The sequence below is a fragment of the Columba livia genome, chromosome 13, assembly GCF_036013475.1.
Source record: "Columba livia isolate bColLiv1 breed racing homer chromosome 13, bColLiv1.pat.W.v2, whole genome shotgun sequence".
Lineage (NCBI taxonomy): Eukaryota > Metazoa > Chordata > Aves > Columbiformes > Columbidae > Columba > Columba livia.
This window is the reverse complement of record NC_088614.1, coordinates 12,811,529-12,837,311: the sequence shown is the minus strand read 5'-3', so window position 1 is coordinate 12,837,311 and position 25,783 is coordinate 12,811,529. Positions and strand designations below refer to the sequence as shown.

At 47.4% G+C, this 25,783-nt stretch overlaps 3 protein-coding genes across 7 annotated transcripts in view; all 3 read left to right on the top strand.

Annotated features, from left to right (window-relative positions):
- The first annotated feature begins 81 nt into the window (after positions 1 to 81).
- On the top strand, positions 82 to 6,951 carry HERPUD1 (homocysteine inducible ER protein with ubiquitin like domain 1). The gene is made up of 8 exons (XM_005512640.3): positions 82 to 293; positions 1,329 to 1,406; positions 1,494 to 1,568; positions 2,639 to 2,760; positions 3,107 to 3,229; positions 3,852 to 4,199; positions 5,246 to 5,351; positions 5,979 to 6,951. The coding sequence occupies exons 1-8, from the start codon at positions 162 to 164 to the stop codon at positions 6,144 to 6,146; spliced, it is 1,152 nt and encodes a 383-aa protein (XP_005512697.2). The 5' UTR covers positions 82 to 161; the 3' UTR covers positions 6,147 to 6,951.
- A 6,009-nt stretch (positions 6,952 to 12,960) lies between these two features.
- Positions 12,961 to 23,402, top strand: CETP (cholesteryl ester transfer protein). The gene is made up of 16 exons (XM_005512639.3): positions 12,961 to 13,192; positions 14,223 to 14,337; positions 15,128 to 15,262; positions 15,786 to 15,856; positions 16,927 to 17,014; positions 17,143 to 17,212; positions 17,507 to 17,567; positions 18,191 to 18,282; positions 18,475 to 18,654; positions 19,061 to 19,111; positions 19,400 to 19,567; positions 20,967 to 21,034; positions 21,159 to 21,201; positions 21,288 to 21,357; positions 21,696 to 21,781; positions 21,880 to 23,402. Exons 1-16 carry the CDS (start codon positions 13,066 to 13,068, stop codon positions 21,952 to 21,954), a joined length of 1,500 nt encoding a protein of 499 aa, XP_005512696.2. The 5' UTR covers positions 12,961 to 13,065; the 3' UTR covers positions 21,955 to 23,402.
- Positions 23,403 to 23,674: 272 nt separating this feature from the next.
- Positions 23,675 to 25,783, top strand: part of NLRC5 (NLR family CARD domain containing 5) — a 46,595-nt gene continuing 44,486 nt past the window's right edge. For 4 of the 5 annotated variants that reach the window (XR_010465973.1, XR_002426637.2, XR_002426638.2 and 1 more), the window contains exon 1: positions 23,675 to 23,811. The gene's annotated coding sequence lies outside the window, so the exon portion shown is untranslated. Of the gene's footprint in view, positions 23,812 to 24,728; positions 25,164 to 25,783 lie in introns of those variants that run through there. The other variant, XM_021301389.2, reaches the window with a different exon arrangement.

Below are 25,783 nucleotides of genomic sequence, written 5' to 3'. Positions count from 1 at the left end.
GGCTCCGTCCCATTGGCCCACGTTGCAGGCCCCGCCTCCACTCCCGTCGCTGCCAATCAGCTGCAGCCACCGCGGCTCTGGAGCAGGGCGGGGCTCGGTGTGCGCACAGAAAAGGCTCGGGCGGGCGGGGGGTCGCAGTCGGTATCGGGTCTGCGTTCGCGATGGCCGAGGCGCTGGCGCTGCTTGTCCGGAGCCCCACGCAGCGGCACGCGGACCTGCGCCTTCGTGGCGACCCCGGATGGACCGTGCGCCGTCTTAAGTCCGAGCTGCGACGCCTCGTTCCCGATGCTCCGGTGAGTGCATCACCCCGTTCTCCGCATTTCCTCTCCCCGAGAGCCCCTTCCCGCAGCCGTTGGGGCGGGGGGCGCGACACATCCCGGCGGGACAGCGGCGGGAGCTGCCGTGGGGCTCCCGGGGCCGCCGCCGATTCGCCGTGTCGAGTCCTGCTGACACCTGCTCCCCGGGGTGTCCCGCACCCGATTGCATCAGCTGCGCGGTGCTGGCGTGGGGCGCGCTCTGGCTCCGCCGGGGTTATTTTAGGACTTGGTTTGTTTTCTGTTTGGAGCGCTGTTAAATATTAACTGCGCGTTCCGGGACTGCGCGTCACGCGTGGTGTCGGGGCGGGGGCAGCGGGTCCCGCGGGTGCGGGCGGACAGCGCCGGGGACAGCGGGGCCCGGGGCTCCCGCCGGGTGGTACCGCGGGCGGGGCGGGCGCGGCAGAGTGACGGGTTCGCAGAGCAGTTTGTGGGGGAAATGCAGAAATTTGACTTCCCTTCGAGTCAGGTGTCTTGAGCGCTGACACCGCGAAAGCGCAGCGAGCGCTGCACCCGCTGACCGCGCTTCAGCAAGGGGGCTTGCTTGTGCTTTTTCTTACCTTGCTTTCCCCAGGGGCAAGGTGATTGTCCAAAAGCAGGGTCAGTGTGCTTTTGCTGCCTGCTGTACTGCGGTAGGAAGATTCTGGGTGACCAGCCGCTGGTATTTATATGATGGGGTGTAGCAGTGGTTTGATCTCCAGTCCTGATCAGATTAGATGCTGCTCCAGACCTCTGCTTCTAAGAAACACAAATGATTTTTGTCTGGACTGTGACAGAGACAGTTCTATGCCAAAGGGGTACTTTGTCCTCCTGCTGATTTAGACCTTGTTGGTAATCCTGCACTTCAGTATTCAACTCTTCTGCTCTTGTTAGCTGAAGATGTGCACTGCACCTTAATGTGTGGAGTGCTTCCAGCTGTGTGCCTCTGTCCATCTGGTTCCAACTTGTGTCAGTTAATGCTTTCATGTGCTTGGCAGACCAAGCCATCCTATTCTTTCTTTTCTTTCTTCAAAGCCTGAAGAGGAACAAAAGCTGATTTATTCAGGGAAGTTATTGCTTGATCATCATTACCTGAGAGAGTTGCTGCCAAAGGTATGTATAAAAAATATTTTATGCTGTCCTGAAATATATAAAGAGAAGTGATTTATTTTTTTTAACATATCTTCATTTACATTTTAGGATGGGGAGTTGCATGCTCTTCATTTGGTATACAACTTCAAGAGTCCTGCAAATACACAAGAAACCAGTGCAGAGGTACTTGCACTAAGTTCACATACTAGTCTGAATCTTGGGGTTGTGACTAAAAATGGGAGTATTAAATGGATTTTTTTAAAGTTCATTCATACTTAGATTTTTTTCCTACTGCTGCAATGGCAGTACTACTTTGTGGTAACTTGTTTAGAAATGTGAGAATGTATTTGGATTAAACTGAGTAAATAGTTGATTCTGCAGTTTATCAGTAAAGATCCTCATGTCATCTGTTAAGAAATGTTGAAACTATAATCTAGCTGTAACCTACTGGTTAGGAGAAATGCTTTCTGGCATATTCAGTTTTATTAAATAGAATATGACCTGTGTCTCAGGCTCTTTTGGAAGAGGCTGTGCTTGTGGGCAGGAGATGCAGTAGTTGAAGTGGTTCTCATGTGTATATTTGGGGTGTGAGGAAGGCAGAAGGCTGTTAGCTGAAGACATATTAACTGCTCTCATTAATGACTCAGCCAGTAGAGAGGAAGCTGAAGATGAGTCTTAGTGCTTGAACTTTGCTTATTGGTCTTATGTGCAAATGGTGAAAACCAATTTTTGGATGTGCTAATGTGTTTAGAGGTGTTTATAGCTTATTATAGGCAGTCTGAGCTTATCCTAACCATGTCTGGTGGCTGCTAGATGTGAGCCAGCATTGGTCTGGATATTATACACATGTATTGCTACAAAATTGCTCTTAAACTATATGGGCAGCAGGTTTTGTATGCCAGTACAAACTCATCATAGTTAAAAAGTCAAATTGTTGAGTGCAGTTCCTTCTGCTTCCTTCCAATTACGTTGTAATAACCAGATGGGACCTGTCTGAGTGCATAAAAATTTCCACAGGTGTAGATCTGGTGAAAGTGAAGAGTAATGTCAATTCAGTTTTATATGCCAGTCATTTTAAATGAGCTTTAAAATACTGATAGAGGCACTTGTGGTGTGGTGCCAAAGAGCAGTGTCAGGAGTGTGGGAACTGTGTAACAGTTATAAAATCATTCTGTGTGGTGTGACCTTTTTGTGTGTGGCTGGGGTGGGGTAGTATCCTGAATAAACCTCACTAACTGCATTGCTGTCCCTAGGTTAAAGCTGATCCACCAAAGTTATCATCAGCAGCTAGCCAAGAACCATCTGTATCTTCCTCAAATGGTGAGAGACTGAGGTGCTCTTCTGGTGGCCAGTCTTTGGCAGAAGCCAGTCATGGGTAAGTATTCTTATGTACATCACTAAGCTTTTTTTAAATGTTACCTTTGTGTTGAATGCCAGCTCCTTATGCCACACTTACTGTCTTAAGTCCATAACATGGGCCAATGATGATGTTATATAGAAACCTTTAGTGGACATGGAAGAAGCTAAACAAAAATGCACTGTTCCGTTAGTTGGAAGTCTTCCCCTTATTCATATGGATAAAGAGATGTCTTTAATACACTAAAAAATAATATCGCATTTGGATGCACAGAATAGCAGAAGCTGTTCACGTTGTCTTGTAATAAATGACTCTTGCAGTTTATCCAGTATTTGCTAATGAATGTGTTCAAATTTTGACCAAGGCTGGAAACAACTTGGCATCCCTTCCAAAGCGTGGCTCCTGGCTTCTCTATGTATACAACCTACAGCATGCTTCAGATGTCCTGGTACCAGCAGATCTATGCAAGACAATATTACATGCAATAGTAAGTCTTACGTCCAGAGCTACCAGTAGGAAGTAAAAACTGTAATACAAGGAAACAGAACTTCTGGCAGTTCTTCCTTTTGATGATAGTTGGAAGACTTTTTAACTTATGCTGAATGGTGTGGGAATGTGCCTCTGTATGTGGTGCTTGGCTTATTGCTTAGGCCAGTGGTTTTGAATCTTGCTAACTGCAGATCTGATTCTCCTGATCTGGGAGAGCAGGAGTCCATAGAGTAAATGTAAATCCTGCTGATGGGCTGTAGCTTTTCACCATTTTTTGACTGTTTAAAGTAGCACACAGAGCACTGTCTGGAAATCAGTGGCAGAGGTACAGCTGAGACTTGCAGCAGCCTTCTAGACTGTCCTTAGATTGCTCTAAATGTTGTTTTTGAAAGTACTGAAGTTTTTGTTCATGAAGGGGAAGGTGCCTGGCTTGACTTGCTGAAGTCACAAGCCAACTGTTGTCATGGGTAGAACTAAAACTTGTTTTTAACCCTTCTGTAGCCTCTAAACTTGATACTCTCTGCTTGGATGTGATCTGACTCTATACAATTCTGTGCCTGTGTTAGGTGTGGAAGGATTTGACTAAGCCTTACTCTATACTTTGTGTTCTCTGCTTTCAGCTTGGCTTCTGCTGCTGCATCTGCTGACCCATCCCATGCACGACGTTCTCAGGAGATACCAGTGGCACCAGTGACACCTCCAGCTCCTCTCCCAGACCCATTTCCTGCACAAAACCAGCCTAGAAACCAGAATGCTGCTGCCCAGGTTAATGCTGTGGCCAACCAGAACATGCAGATGAATGCCCAAGGGGGTCCCCTCATGGAGGAAGAAGAGGGGGGTGGCAATCGAGATTGGTTGGACTGGCTCTACTCAGCAACACTGTTCTACGTTTTTGTCAACATTATCTATTTCTACTCCAGTGTCAGCAGGTTCCTCCTGGTTATGGGTGGCACTGTTCTGATGTATCTGTAAGTGTATGGTATTACTTATTTTTGTATTTGGAAATATTTCAGTGAAGCACTGAGCTCTGTACTGTGGTCAGTGTTCTGGCAGTTGAGCTTCATGTGACTCCTGTACCTGGAAAGGGTGAATCACTCCTCTATCCAGCTATAACTCAGGATTTAGCAAAAATACAAGTATAGCTGATGTTTGAAGTCTGGGAAGTGTCTTAATGCTGCAAGTCACATACCCACATGGGTTTTTCAGTGTTGCCTCTTTGGAGAACAGACCAAGCTAAACTGAATGCAGCACCCTGACTTGCCTTGAGCTTCTCTGTGGGGGAAACTTGCGATAAATCTTAGAAGCACAATAAAAATAATGGCCCCTCAGCTTACAGGATTGGGATGCCTTGTTGAGAAGGGTAATGTGTTCTCATTCTTTAATCACCAGTGAAACATGTGATGTGGGCCTCTGAATTCCTGTTGGTAGATCTAACAGTTGAAACTGGAGCAGCTCATATGATCAGCTCTTGCAACCTCTATGCAGACTTGGAGAGTGAAAGTTAATAGCTTAATTAAGTCTTTAAATTTCACTGAGAATTCTGAAGTGTGACTTTGAACAGCTTATATTGTGGGTTACAAGGTGCAGTTGCTGTAGAGATACAGGCTTTTTCAAGAAAGTCTGTGTGGCCTGTAATGTTTTGGTAAGATAATGCTGTATTTTGCATGTTATTTGTACACCTTATTTAGGGTCAGTATAGGGACATTCCCCAGGGCTGTACATGAGATGGTAACCCAGCAGGTTCTCGGTACCCCTGCCAGCATGCTAGATAGGCATCTGGAGGTAGTGCTATTTATTTTGGATGTGAGCAGATGCTCAGTCTCCCTCTCTTACCTCATGGTTTGGTGTTAACAGGAGACTTTGGAAGTACTTACTGGATCAGAGCAGAAAGAGACCTTAATATGCTGAGCTTGCTGTCTAGCTCAGAGCAGTCAGATGTTACTCAGACTGTGGCTGTGTAGCAGGAAGGAGTAATACTTAAGCTGTATTAATAAAAGTCTGCTGCCTTCCCCAGGCACCATGTTGGATGGTTTCCATTTAGACGAAGACTAGGTCAGCCCTTGCCTGGCAATGTTCCTCCTCAAGCTGCTGGAAACCAGGACCAGAACAATAACTTACAGGTATTGTTTTACAATTTTGTTTAAACCACAAGCATGAAACCCTATTGAGGTTTTAATTTCATTTTACTAATTACATGTAATAGCAAAAAATTTTCTCTAAACTTTTGTCAGAAACTGTCTTCCATGGGTAATTGCCAGCCTGAGTCCTCCTTTGGTATAGCTAATTCCTCTGTTCTACAAAATATTTCAGGCTGAATCTTTTATTTTAATTGCTCCAGTCCCTTAGGATGTTGTAAGGCAGAGTGGTGTGTCACAGGCTGAACAGGTTCTGTAACTGGAGATGGGGTTTACACTAGTACCTCGGTGGTAGGATTTGAGTGTATAAGCAATCAGTCTGGCACTTCAAGCTGATGCTTCTGGTTGATGTTAGTGAAAGGTAACTGTGAATACATAGTTCACCTGATTTGGTGCATCATGTCTGTACTAAACAGTGTTGAGCACACAGCATGAGTTAACTACTAATACTAGAGTGCGGCTTGGGTTTTTTTTTACTTTTGTTGCCTGAGGATACTTGCAAACTTTTCATATTGACAGTGACGTTTGGGTAACAATGTGCTGTTTGACACATGATTCTTCTAACGCATTTCTAGAATTATCTCATTTACCAAATATCCTTTCTTTTGGCAGGGGGAAGATGTGGGCAGAGAAAATGAGTCTCGGGCATCTCCTGATGAAGGACAAGTTTTACAAGAACTGCATCAGGCAAACCCTTCATTTATGAGCACAGTGTGGATTTTTTTCAAGACTTTCTTTGCATCCCTCCTACCAGAAGGGCCTGGAGTGACCCGCAACTGACTTGTCACCAGCCTATTCATCTGAAACCAATGGGCTTTAGTCTACCTGACTGAATTGAGTGCCAACTGAGGAGTGAAAGTGGATGGTACTTTAACTTTCACTGACCAAGCAGAAAAAGCTGCAAGAAGCCTTAAGTCATTACAGTCTAGAGACAAAGATGCTTGTCCTCATTTCAAAGAACTTTGTTCTGTGGAGTTTATTAGGTACCTATGTAGAGGCTTGGCATTGTAAACTTGTGCACTAAATGCACAGGCTCTGAGCAGGTGTGCAAAATGTTAGAGAAGCAAATTGCTTCTGTGCGATGTGATTCCTGTTGGAATGTTTCAAATGCTATTTAAATTACACTGAGTGTAGGATCTAAAATGCTAGATATGCATTAGCAGATTTTTAGGAAAGATCTCTTGTTAAATTGCTTCAACAATAGTTTAAATTTTCTGTGTGAATATTTTCCTATGAAGGATGTGTGGTGCCATTTCCTTGTTGGATGAAGTGGGGGGACTGTAAGGCATTGACTTTCTGATAAGCAACTACTTCAGAGGGGTTGCAGGCTGCAATTCAGACAGTTTAAACACAAAGTTTAACTTTGTCCTGCCAATCACGGGAGAAGAATGTGTTTAGCTCTGTCTAGCAAGAATTTATGCAAGATGTAAACTTCACTGCTTTTGGATGCCAAGGCACAGCAGTCTAATGCCTGTGTTCAACTTTACATTCTCACTCTAGAGCAACTCCTTGTATTCATTGTGTTCCCTTTAATTTCTCATATGGTTAAGGGCTTTGATTCCAATAAAATTTGCAGGCATTTATATCCACTTGTATACACTGTACAGAAATTAGACTTTGAAGCACAGGATGTGCTTTCACCTTGTTTTTGAGAAATCATGATAAATGAGTTGGGATGTGAGTGAAAAGATGCTCACAGAGCCATAAACTCAGCTCAGTGTATTCTTCAGCAACCTTCAGTGTTTAAAGCACCTTGGATAGCTTGTGTTTGCCCACTGGAAGCTGCTGGTAGAGGCTGTGGACATCCTGAAGCAGGTAATTCTGCAGTTATTTGGGTTTGGTGGGGCTGGGAGTGTGTTGTGGCTGTGACTCCTGTCACTAACCCCTGACCAGGGAAGGTCTCAGCTTCACCTGGGAGCAGGTGGGGATGACTGAGGTGTGGGAGGAACTGGGGCAGCTCAGCCTAGAGGAAGGTCAGTGTAAATACTGAGAGAACAGAAATAGTGATGGGAAGGAAGGGGGTGTAGCCTGTGTGCTAGCTGTGGGTGAGACAGTGAGCAGGAGCCCACTGTGTGAATCCTGGGGGTGCTGCAATGCATCCTCTTGGCTCAGGGATTTAACCTGCCTTGAAATGTGTGGTCAGGGGACAACAGCTACTGCTGAAACTTGAAATCCTTTTTCCTCTGTGCTACCTGGAGCTGGCAAAACTGTCTAGGGGTGTCTTGTCAGGGCCAACATGCATTAATGGGTACAAGCACTTGGAACAGCTGAACTGGTAATGGTTGATCTTGCCACTTCAGGTCAGACTGATGTAATTAGACATGTTTTGGTGTAACCTGTGGTCAAGTTTAATCTTAGTAATTTTTTAAATTGCTTTGAACAACAGTTTCCAAGCCTCTTACCAAGTGGTTCTTCTGCCACATCTTCAGTTTGCTGGAGACTTGGGCAAGGATAGGTAGGACAGTGTAAAATCTAGCAATAAAGCCTTTACATTCTTAGAGTGAAATAATTTGAGAGGTGAGTTTTGTTGCTTTGGGAATATTCTGCATAAGCCTTTGAGCTGTTCTTGGAGGTGGTGTCCCCTTTTTTCTTGCCTTACTAATGGTAAGACTACCTGTGTTTGGCAGTGCATTTTATGGATAGTTTTTTTCTTCAGGGTGTATCTGATCACTTGAGTGTCTCAGCAAAGTGCCTGAAACAATTGAGATGTGCCTGGGCCCAGTCTCTGGAGCAGAGGGTACTCCTTGGCAGCCAGAAATTATTTTGGTATGATTCAGGCAACAAGCGCCAAGTGCTGGATTACTTGTGAAATGCCTAATGTGAGAAGTTACCAGAGACAGCAAAACATCTGTTGTCTCAAGGCTTTTGCTACTCCCACAAGCAGGCAGATTGGCTTAAAATTAGCTGGGAGACTAATTAAGCATAGCTAATGCTACTGGAGTGATGTAGTGGGGCTCCTGGGCCTTAGAGAACGTTTTCTTAATGGCTCAGTGAAATTCATAGCTCTCTGGGGTGGAGGGAAGCTGTGACTACAGCAGAGGACATGGGGCAAGTAATGTGACAGTAAATACTGTGTAATTCTGCAGCGATGGCTGCTGGTGCTGCACCAGGGGCCAGAGAGCAGTGCTGGGCTGGGGCTCAGAGCCAGCCTGGGGTTTGGTGGGGCTGGGAGCGTGTTGTGGCCATGACTCTTGTCACTAACCCCTGACCAGGGAAGGTCTCAGCTTCACCTGGGAGCAGGTGGGGATGACTGAGGTGTGGGAGGAACTGGGGCAGCTCAGCCTAGAGGAAGGTCAGTGTAAATACTGAGAGAACAGAAATAGTGATGGGAAGGAAGGGGGTGTAGCCTGTGTGCTAGCTGTGGGTGAGACAGTGAGCAGGAGCCTTAAATAAATTGGGGGAATTCTGGGTAGATATTAAGAAAAATGAGCCTTGAAACTAAAGAGCAAAGCTGGTGAAAGAGTGTAGGAATCCCAGAGAGGTTTTCTGGGAATAACATGACCCTGTGCTGGGACAGAAGTTGCAGAGAACAGAAAGGGCCTCAAGGCTGTAGGTTTAGGAAGCTGGGTTTGTCTTAGCTCACACTGAGCTGTGGGATTCTGCTGCCAGCTTAAATCCTCTTCATGCTGCACACAAATGTGAGTGCAGCGCAGCAGCCGCCAGCGTGCCTGTCCAGCTGTGGCTGTGCTGTGCAGGCTGCTCCGAGGGCCAGTGTGGTGTGGGTGGTGATGGTCCATGGGGTGGTGAAGTGAGCAGCAGAATAAAACCAGCTTCTCTGCTTCTTTTTGTCCTGATATCCTCTGGCCACTTCCCCCAGTTGGGAGCACATCTGTCCTTGCTGGAAAACAAGTCAAGGGAGAAATGTACTGGCTATATTATCTCAGGCATTTTTCTTCTCACTGCATAAACTTCTAATAGGCTGTTTACTTGGAGCTGAAGTCCTGTTTGTCACCAAGGGTACTATCATGTCCTCAACTGATGGAACATAAATATCATGAGAATGTGGTTGCTGCTGTGCAGATGTGTGGGGGAGCTGACTTCCCCTTTGCTCCAAAGAGCTGTTTCAGTTGTACACATGCTAGTTGTCCCTGTTCTCAGCAGCCAGGGACTTCCCAAGGGCTGTTCACTTGCCCAGGAAAGGCTTGAGAGCTCCCTCTGGTCTTTGCCCTGTGATCCACTTCTAGCTGTGAGGCTGATGGGGTCTGCAGAGCTGTGCATCCAAAGGGTCTCTCCTCTGAGACATGTCAGGCCAGCTGGATGCCATCCCTGGCCTGTTCCCCCATTGTGTTACCAAACATGCCAACTGTACCCTCATTGCCTCATCTCAGCCCTTTTTCTTCATAAGAACAGCTCTTGAGATGTCTGCTGGTATTTAATGTTGTCTGGATGTCAAATGGAATGATATAATGGAGGTAAAAACAGGCCTGGTGTACAGCCAGGGTTACAAACCTGCAGTGAAGAGCTTGAGCTCAGTTTGTGCTCAGCTGCTTGCCAAGGAAGCTTGGGCAAATGCTGGGTGGTGCTGCTCCTGGGCCCATGTCTTGTGTCTGCTCAGTGGCCTGTGTTGCAGAAGAACCACCCAAATTTCTTATATTAGCGCTGAAAGTTGTTTGCTGCTTTTTCAGTCTGGGTTTGGTGGTGCGGTCAGTGCTACAGAAACAGCTGGTTGCTCTTCCAGGCTTCAACCCAGCTGCCCTTGGCAGCCTCTGCTGTGAAAAGCCTGGGCTGAGGGGTGCCTGTGTGTGCAGCTTGTTTGTGTGGTTGGTTTGTTTGTTTGTTGAGGTTGTTATGAGTGATACTGGTAGGGAAGAGAAGAAATCAGGTTGGTTTCAGGATAATTTTGTGAAAAACTATGTTAAACTCCATTGTTCAAAAAAAACCCATCATGGATGGCTTACCTCCTGAGTGATAGCCTGTTAAAATAACACAATTCACCAACAGGAATTTGTGAATTTATTTGCTGCCTAACATCCAAGTCTGTCATGGTCACAATTTTTAACTCTAGGAAATAATTAATCTTCAAAGCTGAGTCTCTTTTCAGCTGCTTCTGGGGTTTGACTGCACAACCCTGGACAATGCAGGGCATTGGGGTCACAGTCTCCAAGGGCTGGTGCTGGGTGTGTGGGATTGACCAGGGCATTGTGCTGCTGAGCCCTGGGTTGGTGTGTGATGGAGCAGCTGTTTTGGGGCTTGCTCTCCTGCCATCCCAGGGCTGACCTGTATAAGTGCAGGAGGTGGTGCTGGAGCCCATCCTGCCGACGGAGCAAAGTGGGACCAGGCTACCTGGAAGGTTTATCTCGGGAAGCAGCTGCAGGGTAACATGGAATGTTTGGGTCAATGCAGAACAAAGATTAATGGCACTGTGATGTACCTCTGCTCTGGATAGTGCAGGGGGAAAAAACAACCTCAGTTACAGGACAGTCCAGCACAGCAAGGTGGTGAGCACATGTGTGCGTGCTTGGCCTTCAGATGAAGCCTTACACAGCAAATATTTATCAGAACATCTAGCATCCCTTTTGTAAGCTTGGGCATTTAACCTTTCTTTGGGTTTTAAAGCCTGCCCTACTGCCTGCTAGCCAAATTTAACCTTTCCTTGGGTTTTTAAATCTGACCTGCCTATTGCTAGCCTGACCTTGCACTAAGAAGAGGGTGGGCGGCTGTGTCCCTGCTGCCTTGGCCTCTGCCTGGTTATTCCAGGGCAGGGATGCTTGTAGCACCTCCACGTTCCACACGCTTTTGCTATTGCAGGCAGAAAGTCTCCAGCCTTCCTGTTCTCGCTGGAGGTCAATGTCCGTCAGTCCCCTGTCCTCCCTTCTCTCAGCTCAGGTCATTTGCCAGCAGCAACCTCTGAAGCGGTGATGGGCCAGGGAGACTGCAAATGCACTAGATCTACCAGGACCAGTGCATTGGCTGTGGGTTCTGGGTCCTTCTGTCACTGACACCAGTGACACAGTGCAATGTCTACTCCAGACCTGTTCCAGTAGAACTTAAACTGCGCACAACACTCCTGAGTTTGTGTCCTTCCCCTGCGGAAAGCTGTGCTAAGGATGCAGGCAGATGTGCTCATGTGATGCCCAGCAGCATTGTGTCCCTGTAGACTTAAGCTCCTTGCTGCCTTCAATGTGTTTGCGGTGCCTGGGGTACCCTGTCCTGCCCTGGTTCTTGGCCACTGTGCCAGCACCCTTTGAACTGTGAGCTGCTGGGGAGGGATGTATATGTGAGAGCCATGAGCTGAAGAACAGAAACCAAAGCTGTTACCAGGTTAAAGCCACTTGAATTTGAATCCTGTTCTAACATGTCTGTGCCCTTTGCAGCTTCCCTGTAAAGAGGCCTCTGAGCCAGGGTGGTGAGGATGCCAGGGCAGCTCAGATGATGGCGCTGGGCTGCTGTGTGGGAGCTATACTGGTCCGATACCTGCTACCTTTATACATGCTTCCAACATTTAATTGTTCATTTATAATATGGTATTGGCTCGCAGCACGCAGCCTGTCCCAGGCCACCATGCCATTTGCCTGGAGAAGTCTGGAGGAAGTCTGTAGATGCTTGGTTACCCTTGGCAGGTCAGTGACCGCAAGTGCCTCCCACAGGGTATCTGAGGCCATTCACTTTCTTAACTCAGGAAGAAAACAGGGTGGCAGGGTGGGGGCTGTGGGACAGCGGGGCTCCCCAGAGGAAATGTGGTCACCCGGCACAGGGGGGACGAGGCATCTGCCAGGGAGAGGAGGAAGGCTGGCACCTTGTCTCGCTCAGGAGTTTGAGCACGCTTCTGCAGCATTGCCGCAGTCTCACCTTCTGCACCGGTCTTTGGCAAAACGGTTCACAGGAGCTGCTGTGAGCCTTATTACTGAAATAACCTCATTTTGTTTTGTCCTGGAGCTTGTTTTGGGATGGGCCCCAGCACCACAACAAGGGTGCAGGGACACAGTGTCATGCAGGGCAGGTGTGCACAAGGGGTGGATGTGAACTAGGGTTTCTAATGCTTCCCAAGTAGCAGCTGAGAGGCTGGGTGCATGAAAAGCTCTAGCTTAGCAAGTTCTTTTGGGTCTAGAAGATGGCAAGCTAAAGGTGGTCCACAAATCCAGCCAAGAGGCAGAGAGCATCACAGTTCCGTGGTCATGGAGCTTTTCAGGGGTGTGGGAGATGTGGGTTCACCCAGTGGTAGCAAGAGAGATTCCTTTCCCAGGAGCATGCCTCAGTTTCCCCACAGTGTGCCTAAAATCAGTGAAAGGGGGAGCAGTTAATAATGTAGGTAGCTTTCAAACATGGCTTTGCTGGGAAGTCACTGCAGAAATGCAAAAATATGGAATATTTCTGTGTGAACAGAAAAGAACGAACTGGCTGGAGGCAGAGTGTGGGGCTGCTCCATCGACTTCATCCCCTCTCGATCTCCATCCCCCTCCAGCTTTCTCCACCCGCCTCGATGCATGCGTGTCCTGAGTCAAAAGCAGTCTTGGCAGGAGCGCCAAGTTCTGCAGCCAGAGTGCCTGGGAGGAAGGCAGCGTGCGACTTGAAGAGTGTTAGGGAAACTATAGGAAGATTAGGAAGTGTGTGATGAGTTTTGATAAGTGGAGGAAGCAGGTCATGTCCTGCTTTGGATGAGGTCTGCTTGGAGGTATGAAAGCAGCCTTTGCCACGCTCGAGAAGCAGTCGGGCTCGTCGACGCTCTCTGCTCTGGCTGAGGGTGCTCTGGGCTGGCAGGATGAGGCTGGGGACCTTTGGGATCTTGTTAATGCTCATCCAGGAGTCAGCAGCCTGTGAGTTTGGGCCCTTCCCTTACAGCGGCACAGGGATCGTCTGCAGGATGACCAAGCCCGCGGCATTGCTCTGTAAGTGCCTGCTGTATGGGGCTGTTTCCTCTCTCTTCATCAGACGAAGTTAGTGATAGATCAGCCAAGTGAGGGGGTTTCTTGCTTCCCTGGAGCTTGTGGAAACCATTTATTTAGTAAGATGTACTATTATCTGCCTGGGAGCACAGGTTAAACCTTGGACACCTGAACTGAATCCACACAACTTCTCAAAGGAGCCAGAAACCAGCTCCCAACGCCTCAGCGCAGTTTTGGCGATGTTTCTTGTTGGGGGTTGGTGTGATGGAACAGCCAGAGCAAATGAGTGTTTGTTTTCTCACCTTGCTGCAATCTCATCTCTTGGGGTTTGTGTGCAGAAAGGGGAGACATGGGGTTTCTTTGCTGCTGTGGGTTTATTTGCAAGGATTTGGGCGCTCTGTGAGTGGGGAAGAATAACTATTCCATCTGCAATGGGTGGGAACAGCTCTGTCCCATCCCCTTTGATAGTGGTACAGACAGACAAGGGTGCTGGACCAAACTAAGAGAGGGTATTTCTAGAAGGAAAAAGTCCTGTACAAGCGTGTGTCTGAGGCTGGAATGGGCTGGATGATGTTAGGAAAATGAGTACAGAAACTTGAGTCTCAGGAGTTTTCCTATGGAGACCCAACAGCTGACTGCAAGACAAGCAGCAACAGAATAAATAAAGCACTGGGGAAAATCAACAGCTTGTGCAGTGTAAGGACAAGCACAGCCTCAGCCTTTCCAAAATCTGTGCCTAAGGTGCATGTGAGATGTGTGAAAGCTCAGCTTGATTCCCTGGGAACCATCCTGCTGGTGACTGCTGAGCCACACATGCTGCTGTCCCCAGCTGCCCTCAGCTGCTTGAAGTTAGGGATTATTTTTTTTTTTCCTTTTTTTAATTTACTCTGAAGCTACTTCTAGTGCTTCCTTAATCTAATGGAAATGCCTTGGATAAAACTCTTCCATAGTACGTTAATCCAGGGTGCAGACCTGACTTTGCAGGTGGGAGAGACTGCAGTTCGGTATCTTTGTCCTTTCCTCCCACTGACAGTGAACCAGGAAACAGCACAGGTCATTCAGACAGCATTCAGAAACGCCAAATTCCCAAATATCACCGGGGAAAGGTCCATGCGGCTCCTTGGCAAGGTGGCTTACAAGCTGACTGAGTAAGTATCTCTGTGTGTCTCTGCCAGGGGAGGTGTGGGCTGACGAAAGGGAGCAGACACTGGCTTTGGAGGGACCTTTGATCCAGCAGTTCCTGGTCAAAACAAAGGTCTGGACCAGGGCAGACACATTTTGTGATCTCTGCCTTGCAGACAATTTGCACATTAAGGTTTAGGCTGCTGATGTATTATTTAAGAGCTCTTCCAGCTGGGTGGGCAGACAGTGAGGCAGCATGTAGAGCGCATCTCTGACAATGGGGATGGGGAGCTCTGTCCCTGCCGGCTGGAGCTCCTGGAGCCTGTCACCAACAGATGGTGCCCGTGGCACATCGAGTGGCAGCGGGGACACAGCTGGGGCTGCTGGAGCCACCCTTGTCAGCGGGATGTCACTTGGCCACACTTTATCACAAACAAGGAAGGGTTTCACTGTGTTGCCAACTTGTACTTGGGGACAACAAATTCAACAACGCAAACGTGGGGTGGATTTCCTGCTGTGGTTGACACAGCATGCTGCAATAAAACGGGGCTGTTTCTGCAGCACACTGCTCTGTTTCCTGCTTGAAGCACCCTCTCCTGTCTTGTATCCAGACATCACAGGGGAGGAGCAGTGCATGAAGGCTGAGCAAAAGCACCGTTGTCCAGGTGTGTGGCCCCTGGGATTTCCAAAAGCTCCAGAGTTCAGTGTTGGTACAAGCCCCTTAGACACTCCATGGCCTCAGGAGCAAACCTGTCCCACCCGGTCACAAAAAACAGACCCGGCGCTGGGGACCAACTGTGTTTTTGCTGTTTCTAGCATCCAGGTCGATGACTTGTCCATAGAGCAGAGTGAGGTGGAGCTCAAGGAGAACGATGCCATTCACATCGCCATTAAAAACGTGACGGCCTTCTTCAAAGGGACCCTGACCTATGGCTATGCCGGGGCCTGGTTGTAAGTACCTGGGGACTGGCTGCTGCTGAGCACCACGGCCTCAGCTCCTGCTGCTGCCCACGGGCAGGACTGGCCCCTGGTGCGAGTAGATGTGGAGGGGCTGCGCTCCTCTGGCTCTCTTGCAATGGCAGCGTCACTCATTGTCTGAGCAAGGCAAGATTCAATATGCCCCATTGCTGCTCTTCTCATCTTGCTTTCTGCCTTTCTGTTCTTATTGTCACCCCTTGCATAAGGAGACAAGATGGCCAAAGCGTACAAGTTGTCTTCTTCACTTCCCTTTGTTGCTCTATAAGCTTTGAGTGGGGGGAAAAAGGGGTTTAGTGGTCCCATTCTCTGAAGAGCTGGTGGTTTGCAGCGCCTTAAAGCCAGAGTATTTGAGATGAGCTGCTGCATGCTGGGGTTTTGCACATTGCAGTGCAAGGACCAATGTGAGAGGTGTTGTAAAACCCACCCTGCGGTGATATTCAGTCCAGAAACTTCTCCCAGCATGGATTGCTAAATGTCCTCTCTTTTGCCATTACAGTTTGCAGCTTTTTCATTCTGTTGATTTTGAAATCGAGGCTTCCATTGACCTCCAGATAAACATTAAACTGAGTAAGTACCAGCCGGGGATCACTAGCTGCGGGGGTCTGTGTGTGCATGCTTCCTGCAGAGCAGCAGGATGGATCTGGTGGGGGGGGCAGCAAGCCCAAAGCTCAACTCTGGGGGGGTCTGACAGCATCCAGTGGCTGGAAGGGGATCTCTGCCACCCTGTGCGCACAGGATAGGAGACAATGTGGCATCTGAAGCCTTCATGGGTTTAACACACCAAGCAGAGGAAGCTGGTACACATCATTTCAGTGAAGTAATGCTGATTTGCACCAGTGGCAAATGAAGAATGGTCTGTCCCTCTGGACTGACTTTAGGACTCGCTTTTTATCTCCTGCTGTTCAGGATGACTTGAAGAAAACATGGTGATGGTTCAAAAGAGCGAGTCAAATGGGGGCTTTGGTGAAGAGAGGTCTGAATGTCACGATAGTCCACTGTCTCAGGGTCAGGCCCAAGGTGTGTTCTCAGAAATGAAGCCTCTTCCTCGAGAAAGTCAATAGACTTAGACTAGAAAGAGATAGAGGCAAACTACACTTCTCCACCTCCCATAAGGGATGAGAGGGATATGGATTATCATATATGCTTCAAAATACATTTTCCTGCCTCAAAATGCATTTCCCTGGTAAGCTCCTAGGGGAAGAGCAGCACGCAGCTCTCAGTGATGGTATTTTGCAATTTCTAAGCTTTTTGCAATACAGCTTAATTCCCTCCACACTCTAGTTTGTGGGTTGCACATACTGCCCAAGTTCTCCTGGGTGATGTCAGGGGACAACCAAGTCCCTGACAAAAGCAGCTAGTGAAGCGGGCAGGTATCTGAATGAAGCATAAAGAAAAGTGTCTGGTAAGCTAGCTTGGCTGGAGCTGTGAGCAGAAACCCTCCATCCAGACACAAGGTAGCCCCATCTGCCTTGACTTTGCAGGGTCCTGAGTATCTAGGATTCATCCCCTGGGCAGCTCTGGCTGCCCCTCTGCAGTAATGCCCTGCTCCAGGTCTGCAGTGTCTGCAAGTGCACTCGTCCTCCTCATCTTGGTAGCAAATTAGCTATTGTTTTTCTTTATTCTTTCATCCCGTGCAGTGTGCCAGAAGGACCAAGTGGCTGCCGATGCCTCAGACTGCTACCTGACTTTCCACAAACTGACGCTTCACCTCCAAGGAGACAAGGAGTGAGTCTGTCCCCCTTCAAAATTGGGCTTTGCTCACCCAGCTGCTGGTCCCTGAGCACTTCAACCTGAGCATCACCTACCATGGGGGTTGGTGGGTGGTTCCTGACCGTTTTCCCTGTCTCGTGCAGGCCGGGCTGGCTGAAACAGCTCTTCACAGACTTCATCTCCTTCACTTTGAAGTTTGTTCTCAAGAATGAGGTAAGATCAGCCACTGCTTGTGGGCAGAGGACAGGTTGGTTTGTCTGCTACATGCTGGTCTGCTCACATATGCCCACAAGATAACAGCAGTGTAATTTTAGTTCTTGTGAAAAATAAGACAATTAAATAGAATCCACAAAAAAAAACAGCTTGGACAAGGCAAGAGGTTGGGCTGACAGTGGGATCTCTGGTGCCAGACTCCGAGCAGCAGCCCCCAGAGCTCACCAGGAGGCCCAGCTCTGCTCCACAATCTTACCCTCCACCTTCATTTTTTTCTGTCTTTTCCTCTTGTAGGTGTGCAATGAAATAAATTTTCTTGCCCAGGTGATGGCAAATTTTGTACATGATTTAGCAGGTAAGTATCCTGGGTTTTTTTTCTGCTTTCTTTTTTAATGTGCAACTTTTAACATTTGAGTTCCTGCAGGGCAGTAGCCATATCTATCAAAAACATCCTTCAGAAATGTGTATGGGTTCCCAAGCCCTCAGGCAACAGTAAAATAAACCTTAGCAGTGTTATGTTTTGAATTTTCTCCATCAGGTTGGTTTTTAAGGGTGATTGCACTGGTTGAAAGACACTTTTCAATTCATAAGCTAGTTCTCCTGCATTATGTAATGACCAGAGGTGCAGGATAGCTGCAGAAGGACTGATGTTAGCTACAACAGGAGCATTGGAGTGTTGGGGCTGAGACACTACAGCATCTGTATCTGCATGCTGCAGATTCTTCCATGGTTCCCAGTCCCAAGCCTCAGGGAATGTAAAACTGAGAGTAATTCCCCCCATTTCCCAGTGGAGAAACTGAGTCAGAGAGCAGTAGCAGGACCAGCACAAGCACCCAAAGGAGCAGGACCCCCCAGTCCCATCCCCATGTCCTCTTATAACCCTCAGTCACCTTCTGCAGCAAGTCCTAAAATCAACTGTTGTGAGTTCTGCTTCAGGTCATATTTCTGGTGTGAGGTTTTTGTGTTTTGTTCCGGCAGCAAATTTTGTCCAGGATGAGACTATCAGACTTGACATCTCCCTTGCATCAGTGCCTTTAATAAAAGCAAATTACCTAGAATCTCATCACAAGGTAAAGTAACAGGGGCAGCCAAAGGTACGTGTGCAGCGTGGTCTGATGCCAGCCTTTCATTTAGCCAAGCAGCTTGTACTCTGCTCCAAGCCCAGCCAGGCTTTTGCTTTGCAATGAAAACGCAGGTATTGGCATTTTTGTCTTTATCTCCCTGTTGCTTGTTGTCCCCAACATATTTGTTTTCCTTTAAAGGGCCTTGTCATGTACAAGAACTACTCTGATGTCTTCAGTGACTCTGTTTTCTCCCCATCGCTGCTGACTGAGTCCCGAATGATCTACTTCTGGCTGTCTGAACACATCCTCAACTCTCTGGCCTCGGCAGCTTTCTTAGATAAGCGCCTGGTGTTGACCCTAAGAGGGGAGAAGTTGCAGGTGACTATTTAAGGATGGTTCCCTCCTTACCTCATACATCATATTTCGGGGAGAGAGTTAAAAATATATAAATATGAATACTGTTTTTTGGTGAGAGTTAGTTTCTGTAGAAGACAAAGTCTACAGTCAGTCACAACATGTGATCCTGGTCAGAAATTGGTACCTTCTTAGCAAGTATGTGCTACCAGGTAGCATCATCCCTTAGAGCGATAACACCAGCTAAGAGAAAACTTGTCTTCTGAGTTGTAAAGGGACATGGTTTTCTGTGGGATTATTGAAGAGGAAAGGGGGTGAACTCGGGAGGAACTCAGCCATGCCTCTGAGCTGGCCACGAGTCACACATCAGATGGGCCACCAAGGTTAACCACAATCTCCTCTTTCATTTTTCTGCAACCTGTTTCTGAAGGAGCTGTTTGAAATGGAAGACACAGAAACACAGAGGAAGGCGGTGCAGATGGTAACTGTATTTTGTGTCAAACGAGGAACTCTTCAAATGGATTCTGTTGCATTGTAACATCTTATGTCCTTCCCTCAATGAGAGTCTTGGGTGGGCCTGAAAGGGGAAACCAGGGACTGCTGGAGAAACCATTGTACTTCCCTGAAAACCAGATGAGTTATTGGGCTTGCGTGAATGAGAGGAGGAACTGGGGATCACAAAAGGGATGCAGCTGTGTAGCAAGTTGGCTTGAAATTGGGATGTGTCATGGAAAAAGCTTGACTCTTCTGTTCTTCCTTACTTGACCAGATTTTTCAAGGCACCTCCTATAATGACTCTGTGGCCAAGGTGTGGAGTCTTGTCCATCCACAAATCTCTCTTCAGCCTGAAGGGACAATCGTGAAGTCCTTGGTAGCAGTGGAACTCAGCATCTTTCCTCCGGGAGAGGAGTCCCTGACGGTTCTCTACATGGAAACGGTCAGTTCTTGCTTCTCCTGAGTGCGAGGACCTCGGGCCAGGCTCTGTCCTAAATCTGGACTGCTCCTGGTGCTCAGGGACCATAATGGCAGGGAGCCCTTTGGGATGGGGGTGGTGGCTAAACCATGGGAGGTGGAGAAGGTGTATCAGCTCCTTTTAACACTCCCACCTCTTTCCTCAATATTTGGGGCTGGGAATGATAATGGTGACTGTATTGGCTCAAGACCTCTATTAGACCAGCCCGTCACTGGTGTGCAAGCAGCAGAAAGCTCTGATGAGCCCCTGTTAATCTGTATTGGACACAGTGAAACTCCTTCAGATATGAAGTATTTTAGGAGAGAATGAAGGCACCACTGGAATGTATCTATTTTGAAATCTCCTTGTTCTGAAATTCTAGCTCCGGCCCCTACTTAGAGGATGGTTATATCTGAAATAAAGATAGAGCTCTGAAGAATGCAAAGTTCAAAATATAACCTTTTCCTCTATGTATGAAAGTTCCTGCTTATACTGTGCTTTACCTTAACCCGCTTTACACTGAATCTAAGGAGACAGAAAAAAAAAAATGCCAACAGTTTTGCTGTCATAGGTAACATCACAAGAAAGCAGTGTGTTTGTCCAGCCTTGTAATTATGGGCTGGTAGTAACACTAAATAGTGCATGAGAGCAAATTCCTGCCTGAGGGTAGACCAGACCCTTTAATTTAAAGGGTTAAACTGTAATCAAGAATGATTTCCTCCCACCCTCTGCAAGTATTCCACATTAGCAGGGTCTTCTGAGGAAAAATGCATGTCTGATTTTGTGCTCCAAGTGGTATGTTGAAACAAATTTCTGTGAGGAGTGCAGAAGCACCGAACTAGAAGTGGTCCCTAAAAATGTGGCTCTTAGGAGATCCTGGCCTGCCAGACCCCTGGCTGTAACCTGCATCGGGATCACGAAATGTCCCTTCCAACAAATGTTTGCATACAAGCAAATGAGTCTAAATGGTCAGAATTCAGAGATAGTTTCCTTTTAAAATTTGGTTATAAAAGAAAACACTATGGTAAGACTACTTGTGGCAGCCCTGGCCACCCTGGGGCTGGCCTCTCCACATCTGATGATCTTTCATGTTGAGACAGATGGTCTCAACCCTACAGAACCATTTCCTTCTGTATGCAGGATTTGGTTCACAAAATGGCAAAAGCATCAGTCCTGTGGCTGAGCCAGTCTAGAGCCCCACAGGCTGAGGCTGGACGTGTGCAAATGAAGAAGTAAAATGCTGACCTTTGCTAGTAATCTGGAGGTAAAGCCAGAAAGATGTTGAACTCTGGGTCACAGAAAGGAAACCAGAGTTTCCAAGTGCAACTCCCTGTCAGAAGGCAAGAGGAGCCACATCTCACCTCTGCTGTTCCTCTCTGTGCAGGAAATCACGGTCACCATCCAAGCTGCCTATGAGGAAAAGAAACTCATTTTGCACCCTTTGAACTCCAGGTTGGTACTGTGCTCTCTTATGGGTTTTGTTGTCTCTTTTAATCCATGTCTGAGAGCAGCACTAAAAGGGGATCTCTGCAGCTCTTACTGACCTTTTTTGCCCCATTTTTTTTCTTCCCTTTAGGATCGAGTTTAAAGTCTTTGAATGTGCAGCTGATCCAAGTGGGGTAAGTCCTAAGAAAGTATCCCCTAGGCCATTTGTGGCTAAACAACGTCTTTAAAACCTTTTTTGTATGATTTTTCTGGCTTTCAGAATGACACATCCATAAGAAACTTCCTGCAGGCAGTGATTTCAGTTGTTGGGATCCCAGAAGTCATTTCAAGTGAGTTTTCCCTTCGGGGAAGTGCCAACATATTCCACAAGGCATCTAACATCAGATCTCCTAAACCAAAGCACTAAAAAAGCCCCCTCAATAACGCTGACAACTGGTGGGGGGGAACCACATTACTGATGTGAATTTCTGCTGACTTCATTCAGGGAATGGGGAACTCTTTGTCAATGGCTGGGACAAAGGAAAAGTGAGTTGTCCATCAGGCCAAAGGTCATGGGGTGCTGGGGCACAATTAGCCTTTGGCTGCAGGCAGACAAGGTGACAGTACGTGGTGAGCAGCAAGCCAGGATGGCCACAGCTGTAACTAGATGGGTTTACTGGTTCCATAGGGATCGAACCAGCTTTGACTTCACTGATGAACAGCAAAGGGCTTCATCTATTTGATATCAAAAATCCTGAGATCATCACAAGAAAGGTAAGCAGAGTTCAAACATACCTGACTCTCAAAGCCCTTCTTGGGAGTGTGGCATAAACTAATTCAATACTTTGGTTTTTTTTCTTCTCCCTTTTTAGGGATATGCAATTGTACAACTTGACTTTAGCTTCCCAAATCATTTGCTTCTTGATTTTCTTCAGAAAAGATTATAGAACTTGCCTACAAACAGAAAGATTGTTTATGAAACACCTCAAAGATGAGCTGATTTAAATCAGCTTTGGTTTATTTTTATTTTCCTGAGAAATGCTCCAGTTTCCGTGCAATTATGCTTCCACAGAGTCTTTCCTCTACAAAGATCTCAAAGTCTACATCTCTATGCATGCTACTTTTTCAGGGTCTTTAAAGGACTTGTGTGTTTAGGAGTAAGGGCTGGACACTTGAGGTGCGTGGGTTAGCATTCCTGGGAGGTAGCAGAAATGGGCTTTGCTTACCTTTTGGCATCTCTTGTTACATTTTGGAAATGTAGCACTTTTTGTGCTGATCCTGGGTTTTTGTTTCTACCATGAGCCAAGAAGATCCTGATTTTGACAGACTTCAGCAACTCAAATGACATTACCAAACTCCAAGTAAGCTCAGAACCAGTTAAGCTAAAAGACCTGCGTATGGCTGAAGAAAGTAAATGGGATGTGAATTTACAGTGCAGTGAAATGATGGTGAGATCTCATGCCCTGGGTCCTTTACACATTCTGCAGACTCTATGTAGGGAAGTTGTTATGCCCAGGTTGTTTAGACAGTGGGAGCAAACTTGAGACAAGCAATCAAAATAATAAGGAAGCCAAAGAGATTATAAGAGAAAGTGTGTCTAGTCAGACAGCAGGTTCCTGTTCCTTCCTACTACAATACAATAACTTATCTGAAGTGGTTCAGTTATTTTCCTGTACCAATACATGCTTCCCTTTTTTAAATTTGTTTTTTCACTTGCATGAGATCTTGGGCAACAAATCTAATATTGTAATGGTGATACCGTTAACAAAGGCAAAGGATGATGTTCTCATCCCATACAAAGTGATTTTAAAGTTGGGGCTTCCACAGAGAGCCCTGTGAGGTTGGTAGCAGGATGGACCCACCTCCTTGGGCTCCCTGGGCATGGTGGTAGCTCCCTCCCCATTGCCACAGATGTTCCCCTCACTACCCAAGGCCACCGAGCTCCCTCAGACCTTCCTGGCTCCACACAACTGCTCGGTTTAACACCTTTTCAGTGGCCATCAGGCCAAGGCTGGTAGAGAAGGTCAGGGCACAGTGAGTGGGCTGACTTTAGGGGCTGCTCCATGGTTGGTCCTCAACCAGCTGTGCTTATGACACAGCAGGAACCAAGTGGCATGAAAGGTGTGACACCATTGTGTGGCCTTGAATAACCCTTAGTGTAGTGGGTGACTTCCTACTTCCCACCTTGTTTCGATCGCTGCCTCTGACAGCCTGTCCCTGTTCCCTCCTGCTCTAAAAGCCACCAATGCTGAGGTGACATTTTCTCTCCCTGTGTGGCAATGTCTGCTGAAGACCATGGGACCTCCTTCTGCCAAGCCCAGGGCCCTTTGGTCCTCCTGAATGTCATCCCACTAGAGCAATGAGCATTAATAAAAAAAGAAATAGCATAACAAAAGCCTTTTTTTTGGTTTCTTTTTTTTGTTTTCCTGCCTTGGAGGTGCCCTTCCCCGCTGGGGGCAAGCTGTCTGCTGGAGACAGTTGGTGGTAACAGGCCCCCTTGCGTGGGGGAGCAGGAACTCTGCGGAAGGGGTGAAGAAGCAGGGAAGCGGCCAGAGGACCCCCAGACGGTCCTGAGCTGCCTTCCCCCTTGGGCTTCATTGCCCACCGCAAAACGGCGGCGCAGCCCCCGCCCGGCGCTGCGCGGGGATCGCGCCTCGTCCCTCCTGGAGCGGAACCAGCGCCGCGCACCCATGTGCTTTCTCGGAAAAGCCTCTTCCTTTCGTTTTCGAGGCGGCCGCGGCGGGGCGAGCCTAAGCAGCCGCTGCCGCCGCTGTGGCAGAGCGCCGGGACGGACGGGCGGCCAGGTGAGTGCTGCGGGGAGGTCACCCCGGGAGGGGAGGAGGAAAGGAAGGTGTCCTCCCTTGCACCTTCTCTCTGCCCGGGGCAGGGACACCCCACGAGGATTTAGATTTGGGAGGCACGGGGCGTCTGGCTGCACCCTTTGCACACCCATATTCAAGTCTATGGTCGGAAGTGTTGCTGGGGGTGACTTTTGCTCCCAGGTGCTGGGGGCAAACCAATATCGCAGCTTTTACAAGCCGGAGTGGTGTATGGGAGGCTGTCAAGGATGAGATGGGGGATTTTTAGGCACAGAACTGCTAGTTTGGCCATAAAGGGGTTGTGTTGGTAGTGGCTGTGTGAGCTTCTGGTCTGGTGGAAACACCAGTGGGCGGTGTGGGGAGCCAGAGTCGGCAGGGATGGTGGCAAAATGGGGCAGACTGTGGCTGGGGGTGCTGGCCGTCACCTCCCTAGCTGCTCCTCAGCACCCACGGTCCTTCCCATCCATCTCCAGTTATCTCAGAGCTCCCCCCATCCCCTGTGCCATGCTCGATGCAAGACAACCAGAGCAAGCGTTTCTACCTGGAGATGCGGGTGTCACTGGGTCTAGTTATTTCTTTATTTTTGTGATAAACTTTGAAACAGCGCTGTGTGCCATCTTGCCTTGTCTGGTACTCTGCTGCAGGTTGCATCTGGTTTTCCAATGCAGCTTCTCTGGCATCTAGAGAAATGTTAACAATACTTGTTTCTTGCATGCTGTTTGGCTAGATCTGGAGATCTCTGTGCACATAGTTCTATCTAGAAGCCTGATATTTTTCCTCGAGTCATTCACATCCACTACATTCTCTTTTAAACCTTGTCCCTATTCTGAAGGAAAGGCAGGTTGCCTTTTTTTTTTTTTTTCCTCTAAGATATAATGGAAATGCTAAATAAATATTTTGTTGTGTCCCGGAATAATCAGACATATGCATATAAATATAAATATTTGCATTGCAAGAGCCTTAACTGCAACCAAGTCGGAGTTCACTCCAGTGAGAGTGTTTGCCCCTCGATCCCATTTCTTTGCACCACTCTCCAAAAGCTTTGCCTAAATTATCATCTAGCCATAGGTTTTAGAATAGGATAACACTCTTCTGCTATTCTCATTTTTGCTTACCTCACTGTTTTTACTGCAGATGAGTTGCAGTTGGGGAATTCCTGGCTGCTCTTTGCTTTCATTTTGCTATTTTACTTACCAGATCCCAAAAGGCACCGAAGGGGTGTGTGCCTTGGGAGAGCCGTGGGTTAGCAAGTGAAGAAATTAAGGCAGTGGACATTGTTCTTTGTTTTGGGACCTCTCGTTTGGTTTTGGTGCTCCTGTTCTGTTTCTGGGCTTTCAGTAAGTAGTATGTTCTCCTTGGAGCGTGCAAGAAGTTGGGAGGTTTGCAACAGGGAGCTTCACGTTTCGGTTTTATTTTTCGTCGCTGGGAATGGCATCAATGCCAGGTTGGGGAGAGGAGACAAGTTGTATTTATGCAATGAGTTTTAGTGGTGTTTCTCTATTTGAAGGCTGAGGGCAAGGGTCGAGGCTCAAAAAGGTTTTCTGGGTCTTCCTGGGAGGTTTTTGTGCTTTGTTTCATGCTCAGATGCATGTTACTGTAGGTCACTGCCCATTGTTTCTGGTGGTTTTATTTAGCAGAGCAGCAGTAGAACAGGAGCTGTGCAGTATTGCCTGAGCTTTCATCTAACTTTTCAGTGTTGTTTTCTTCTTGAATGTGGGTATTTTGTTAATACATTTGAGTCTAATATTTGCGTGAGTGGCTTTCAGTCTTCGTAGCCATTCAGGTCTGGTTATTTATTTATTTAATATGGTCTTATTAAATAGCTAGTGCTTGATTGTCAGGGCATTGCTGTCTACAAATTCCTGGGGTTTGGATGGAGAAATGTAAAATGAAAGTCCCTAAAGGATGACGGGTCAGGCTACTGGGAAATTATGTTTGTCTTTTATGAAGCCCTGTT

What these genes read in the sequence shown, in the direction of transcription:
- HERPUD1 (XM_005512640.3), top strand. Translation starts at nt 162, where the DNA reads ATGGCCGAGGCGCTGGCGCTGCTTGTCCGGAGCCCCACGCAGCGGCAC. An exon ending in GCCTCGTTCCCGATGCTCCG is followed by an intron (nt 294 to 1,328) that starts GTGAGTGCATCA and finishes CTTTCTTCAAAG; the next exon opens with CCTGAAGAGGAACAAAAGCT. An exon ending in CACAAGAAACCAGTGCAGAG is followed by an intron (nt 1,569 to 2,638) that starts GTACTTGCACTA and finishes TGCTGTCCCTAG; the next exon opens with GTTAAAGCTGATCCACCAAA.
- CETP (XM_005512639.3), top strand. Translation starts at nt 13,066, where the DNA reads ATGAGGCTGGGGACCTTTGGGATCTTGTTAATGCTCATCCAGGAGTCA. An exon ending in GGCTATGCCGGGGCCTGGTT is followed by an intron (nt 15,263 to 15,785) that starts GTAAGTACCTGG and finishes TTGCCATTACAG; the next exon opens with TTTGCAGCTTTTTCATTCTG. An exon ending in AGAGGAAGGCGGTGCAGATG is followed by an intron (nt 19,112 to 19,399) that starts GTAACTGTATTT and finishes TTACTTGACCAG; the next exon opens with ATTTTTCAAGGCACCTCCTA.